Below are 6925 nucleotides of genomic sequence, written 5' to 3'. Positions count from 1 at the left end.
GTGTTATGTTATCCCAAATACGGCTTTGATACTGCCGCCTGCTGGAGTGGAGTAATATCTTCTTCCTCTACGGTATTTAGCTAGGCGGTTGGCACGCAAAGTAGATGGTGCATTACTGCCACCCACTCTACTGGATTGTGGCCCTGAGTGCGAAGTTATGTAGCAGATCTACATTGCTCAAAAGTGCAGTGCAGTCTCAAGAGCCTGGAGGAGATACAAAAGAAGAGCTGGACAGGGCCGTAGAAGGGCATCAACCCAGCAGCAGGACGAGTTTCTGCTCCTTTGTGCAAGGAGGAGCACCAAACTGTCAGAAACAGACTCCATGAAGGTGACATGAGGGCCCGACGTCTTTTAGTGGGACTTGTGCTCACAGCTCAGCACCACGCAGCTTGATTTGCAGGTCCGTCATTGGCGCCGCATAGATGAGAGCAGGTTCACACGGAGCACACGTGACAGACATGAGTCTGTGATGGTCTGGGCAGGCATATACCTCCACGTGCTAGCTAACAGTAACCTGACTGCTGTTAGGTATCAGGATGAAATTATCAGACCCATCGTCAGACCTTAAACTGGTGCAGAGGGCCCTGGGTTCCGCATGGTGCAGGACAATGCCTGGCCTCATGTGGCCATAGTGTGTAGGCAGTTCCTGGACGACGAAGACATTGATGCCATCGACTGGCCCTCATGTCCCCCAGACCTGAATCCAATTCAGAACCTCTGAAACGTTATGTATTGGTAGTGATTTTGGTTCGCATTGACCGTTGTTACGTCATTTTGTTCTCAATGAACTACACAATGTACAGTAAAGATTTTGCTCTTTAATATATTTCGTTCATCAAGGCCCGATGTGTGTTTTAAGTGTTCACTTAATTTTGAGTAGTGTAAATCTATTATCTTACCCACAATGAACACACTTATTAACCTGACAGCACTACAACAATACCTAATCCACTAGTTCAAACTATAAGTCTATAACTATAAAACATGAAAAATCAAATGTTCTGAGGGATTATTTAATGTTACATTTGCATTGAAAACTTCCACACAATCTACTTTTGCACTCCTCCTTCTCCCCGTGATAATGCCTACATGCAAACAGCACATGATGAACCTACTCCCTCTCCTGGCAAATATCACTCTCTCCCGTTTCATGTTTCCCCACAACTCTCAAAATGTCATTCCACCCTGTATGTCCCAGTCAAAGCCTCAAAATGATTGACTCCTTTTGGCACTGACCAGTTGTCCTCCCTTGACCGAGGAGTAATATCTCTACAGTAATTATAGTATGATGTTGATGTCTGTACAGACCGTTTTATTTTATTTATGAAGTGCATCAAAACAGTTTAACAACTGAAATATTTTATTAGCATAAAAAAAGAAAATGCATTGTTCATACAGTGAAATCCTGAAAAACACTTGCACCTTCAGAAATGTGATGACTAAACAAATGATCTAAAAAGAGATTTGATTAAACTTCTCATAAAGCTTCTTCTCACATTTTTTAAATAAAATAAATATATGTTTTAATGCCCAAAACACACCCGAACGGTTTCTAAGAGCAGTTTAATTTCTGTTATTGCTTCATTCTCCTTTTTGACCTAAATCAACAAACAAGTTTTAGAATTTTGCAGTCCATGATTCACAATAAAATACACAGAGCGTGAGCAATTTTGATGAAAACAATGGGCACATTTCATCCTTACAGTTGTTAGAATATTATTTCAGATGAGTCAGCTGTATTGGCTGTCAACGTTCCAACAAATAACAACTCTAAGTAGTGTAAAATGAATACATCCTCAATTTGTATTTCTCAGTAATCTGGAAAGTGTCAAGATTTATTTTCATTTACCCTGAAAATGTTGCATAAACTGTGCGATTATTGTAATCCCTTTAAAGATGACATTTTAGGAGACCAAAATGTGTACAAGAGGTGTGCAGACTTCAATAGCGCCTGTATCTTAACCACAGCACTATTCCTCTTCTAAGAAGTGCTTTATAACAGAAAACACAGAAATATTCCCAATCAGTCTGTGAGGAATTATATAGAAAAATATCCACTAATAGCAGTTCTGACTTATTCTAAACAGAATAAAAACTACAAAAACGTATTATTGTTAACCCCGGGAAAATCTTTCCTCAGCATTTCTTCACAACCTCATCTGACTCTACTCAAAATGATCAGTTCCCCCTCTTCCCACTCCTTTGTCCCCACACTCTTTCCCTCCCTGTCCCACACAGAGGCTAGAGGTTCTTGTGATATTGTTCAAACCCCATTCTTTTCCGCTCTTGGTTGCCCAGACATTGGGGGTGAGATGTAGAGCAGCGATCGTGGCGGGTGCACAGCCTGCTGGGAGCTCCCTCAGATTAGAGTAAGAGCTCCCAGGGGCAGAGGGGACCGGTAGGAAGGGGAAATGTCCCTGAACAGGGTGGGAATGTGGGAATGGGAGGGGCTTTTGGAGGAGGTAGGGCAGCATTAGAGGATGTGTGGCCGACTGGAGCGCTGTCAATCCAGAGAAACACAAACCGACAATGATTTAAATGATTAAATGCAAGAAACGAATAAGTAATTAAGAAGGTAGAGCGTTGTTTGGGGGGGGGGGTGCTTACCTCTGTCAATCATGGCCCCTCCTCCACACTGTGGGACCCGAGCCCCCCCAACTTCAGAGGGAAGGACAGGAAATGGAAGAGGGGTACTCTGGATAAGCTGGGAAGAACAAATCAACAGTTTACGACTGTAAAAAAAAAAAAAAAACGTTTTTTTATTACATATCATTCTATTGGACGAGGTTAAATTGATTGTGAGATGGTGGCATACCATTTGTCTTCATCCCAAAATCATCCTTTATTTCTTATAAAATGCATTAGATTTGATCGGGGTTCATAGCTATTCGAAAGGTAACAGGGTGCTGATCTGGGACACCCCTTCGAGAAGAACAGAGAATACACTGACCTGGTGACACGGAGGGTGCCCAGGGTAGTTGACCAGGATCAGTTTACTGAAGTTGAACTTGTAGGTGAATCTCTTTCCTTTGGTCTTATGGAGGATCCTCTTGTTGTAGTAGTACCTGTTAGCAACATTAGTACCTGTTAGCAAGATCGGGATGGTGAAACCAGGCTACGGCTATATGAGTTCATTTTCATGAGAGCCTGAACATGCGTGTTGGAGTGTGTGTGGGCGCATGACTGGTGTGTCATAGTGCGTTTGTGGCATAACGGTCCCTCCGCATTCATTCAACATCCTCCATGTCACTGTCCTCATCACTGTTTTGTGTACGGTGGTGCTTGGTGCCAACCCACCTCAGCGCCCTGCTCAGCTTGTCGTAGTTCATATGGGGTTTGCCCTTCCTCTCTCCCCACAGCCTCGCCAGTCTTTCAGGGTCTCGGATGACAAACTCCCCCCACTCCCCCCCCCATCCAATTGCCCCACTCTCGCCACGCCCCAGAAGTTCCAACAGAAAGTGCCACAGCTGAACCTGTCTGGATCCAGGGGACCACGCCGGCTTGTACGCCCAATCAGGGAATAACACTGCTAACAGGACAGACGGGAGGCAGGACAGGAGGAGACAGGACAGGAAACGAGATAGGAGACAGACAGGAGGCAGGACAGAAAACGAGATAGGACAGGAAGAGACAGGCCAGGAGCAGACAAGACAGGAGGAGATAAAACAGCAGAGGACAAGAGAGGAGGAGAAAGGGTAGGAGAGAGGAGGAGACAGGTCAGTGCAAGTCTGTACCTTGGTTGTTTTTTCCCTGTTACTTGCTTCCTCCCTCCTCGCTTGTTTTTAAACCGTATTGGAAGATGGAAGATAGCCCCCCTGACCACTGTCAATTAGAAGTTTGGAAAAGGAAGCCAGGGGAGAGGAGGCGAGGAATCCAGAAATGACATGAGATGTACTTGCAGCACGTAATACAGAAATGGACACCTAAATAGACCACACACAAATCTCAATATAAAATTATAATAAATATATTGAAAAAGTATGTACACAGTGGCTATGTTATATAATTTATTTATAGCAAAATAGTGTCATGTTTTTGTGACGATCCAAAGTGGGAATCTTACTTCGGCTCCAATATGGTGATGGAAAAGATCCTATAGAGGAGCTACAGTTACACTGCATCTGGAAAATACCATCATCATCAGGGTTATTGCCACACACAAGACAGATATTCATGAATGTCTGTGAAACAAGAAGTTCATCCCTAGGTAAGGTCCAAATAATGGATACATCTCTTTTTTTATTCATTAACTGGATAACAAATTACATTAACAGCAGATACAGTGTGTAATGTTACTGTTCTGTAATACATTCACCAAACCATCCTAAGCAGCTGGTACATTTTCACAGCGATCAATAAGAATTGAATCATCATTGTTGTCATTGTCATTGTTGATGACATTTAACAATGGACAAGCACCAAAATAGAGACTAAAACATGCATTTAATAAATACAGAAAAGACAGCAACAGAAAATGTTAGGTAATCATCTGAAAGCTTCATTACAACTTCTAAGCGAACAGAATATATACAGTTATAAAAATCGACAACTACTGCAGCATATCGCACGTCACAGAACACTGCTAAGCGGACGTCCCCCCCCCGAACTTCATTTTTAGTTTAAAATGAACCGGTAGAAACCAGAGGCAGAAATGTGATCAGAAGGATGGTGATTTTGTTACTACTGTACCTCGGCGAGCGCTGCAGGCTGATGCTTCTCCAGCTTCTCCAGAGCAGAGATGTTCAGCCTCTCTGTTAGTCCCCTTGAAAAAGTCTCTGACGGAGTGTGGGACAGCAGGCTATCATAACCAAGCTTACCCCCCAACCCATCTACCTTTCTCCACCTCCCCTCCCTCCTTCTCTCTCTCTCTCCCCACCTCTTCTAGCCTGCCACCCCATGGTGTAGAGTTAAACACCAAGTTGATTACTACGCCGTTGTGGCAACACTCAAAATGCTAGTAAAAGCATCCCGTCCGAACCTACCCCTAAGGGTCCGATGGGCCCTGTGTAGGGATTACTAGTGCTCCATTTAGGACACAGTCCAAGTCTTCATCTAGGTGTGGCGTCTTAGATGGAGGGTAACACATTAGCCAGTATGAGCATGTAAATAACATATTTCCCATCGTGTAGATAGCCAATTGCAGCTGGTATCATTGTTATAAAATGATATACAGGATACATGACCGCTGTTCACTGGACGACTACAGGTTGAAACATCCAGGCTGCAGGTCTTGGTTCTATTCAAGTGTTAAAAGGGATAAACATTTTAAACAACACTTCTAATACAGCAAGTTTCTGAAGAGCACTTGAATCCCATAGCAATCACTTCAAAAAGGTATAGACTGTGCTTTTCTCTCTCTCTCTCTCTCTCTCTCTCTCTCTCTCTCAAACGACAGCTGACACCGGAGGCTTTTAATTCCAGTGTAAATACAAATACTCTTCCAGACAGACATAAATTATGCATGCTGCTAATTGAGATGAATGTTGTGCTTTTAGCAGTCCTGGGACCCTGGGTCACATGCGGGTGGATCGCCTGAAACCAGACACACAAGCATGCAAGCGTGCACTTAGCACAAACACCCTGGTGCACAGGCACACCTGCACACACAGCCATAGGCAGCCAAAGGCCTGGACTGGTGACAGAATAGTGTGGACACTGTAGATCCCACACACAGCCATAGGCAGCCAAAGGCCTGGACTGGTGACAGAATAGTGTGGACACTGTAGATCCCACACACAGCCATAGGCAGCCAAAGGCCTGGACTGGTGACAGAATAGTGTGGACACTGTAGATCCCACACACAGCCATAGGCAGCCAAAGGCCTGGACTGGTGACAGAATAGTGTGGACACTGTAGATCCCACACACAGCCATAGGCAGCCAAAGGCCTGGACTGGTGACAGAATAGTGTGGACACTGTAGATCCCACACACAGCCATAGGCAGCCAAAGGCCTGGACTGGTGACAGAATAGTGTGGACAATGTAGATCCCACACACAGCCATAGGCAGCCAAAGGCCTGGACTGGTGACAGAATAGTGTGGACACTGTAGATCCCACACACAGCCATAGGCAGCCAAAGGCCTGGACTGGTGACAGAATAGTGTGGACAATGTAGATCCCACACACAGCCATAGGCAGCCAAAGGCCTGGACTGGTGACAGAATAGTGTGGACACTGTAGATCCCACACATAGACAGAGGCCGGAGATCGAGGCATTGAAGTTGATGTTTAAAGTTGTATCTACTCTGCCTCTGCATGCAAAGGATCTAAGACCCAACCAGCACACATCCAATAGGAACTGGGTTTTACAACCACTCAATAGTATGCATGTATTCTGAATGGCATTCATATGTCATTGAGAAGACACTGATCTACAGAGATACCCTATCAACTAGTCAGTGCATATAGCTTACTGTGTTCAGTGCATACGTTCAACTTGGGAAGTAGCGTACTTTCTAGGGAACAGGTTGCCATTTGAGACACTGAATATGTCCACTGTGACTAAACTTGTACATAGTAAGTGGATGGATGGGATGGGAGACTAAATCAGGATTAGTTCTACTAAAAGGACTACTGTTTGTTTTACATCTGATGACCCAGAAGCTTAATCTGATACTTAGCTTAGCCTCTGTTCAATCTCTTTCCCCCACTCTTCCTCCCTTCATCCTTTGTCACCCCCTCTCCAGTCCAACCATTTCAATCCTTTCCTCCACCACATTTTCCTCCCATAGTTTTGACCTCTTTTGGTGACATCAGCGTCATGTGGATGAGCTCCAGAATCATGAACATTAACACTCCACCAACACTTGCTACTGCTGTCCTCCGGCACACATGCACAAAAAGCATCCACTTTCCCACTAAAACTCATTGACATAACGGAATATATATTTTTTTAAAACCCACTAAAACCTTCATCCCTCTTAT

At 44.3% G+C, this 6925-nt stretch overlaps 1 protein-coding gene across 1 annotated transcript; it reads right to left on the bottom strand.

The window, feature by feature from the left end:
- Positions 1-1397: 1397 nt before the first annotated feature.
- Positions 1398-4793, bottom strand: LOC105024580 (ETS domain-containing transcription factor ERF-like). The gene is made up of 6 exons (XM_020045619.2): positions 4690-4793; positions 4064-4121; positions 3298-3529; positions 2951-3065; positions 2608-2704; positions 1398-2500 (listed from the first exon to the last, which is right to left on the bottom strand). Exons 2-6 carry the CDS (start codon positions 4119-4121, stop codon positions 2166-2168), a joined length of 837 nt encoding a protein of 278 aa, XP_019901178.1. The 5' UTR covers positions 4690-4793; the 3' UTR covers positions 1398-2165.
- Between the last annotated feature and the right edge of the window lie 2132 nt (positions 4794-6925).

This window comes from Esox lucius, chromosome 3 (assembly GCF_011004845.1).
Source record: "Esox lucius isolate fEsoLuc1 chromosome 3, fEsoLuc1.pri, whole genome shotgun sequence".
Classification (NCBI taxonomy): domain Eukaryota; kingdom Metazoa; phylum Chordata; class Actinopteri; order Esociformes; family Esocidae; genus Esox; species Esox lucius.
Note: the sequence above shows the minus strand (reverse complement) of the source record. Positions and strands in the feature narration are given on the sequence as shown.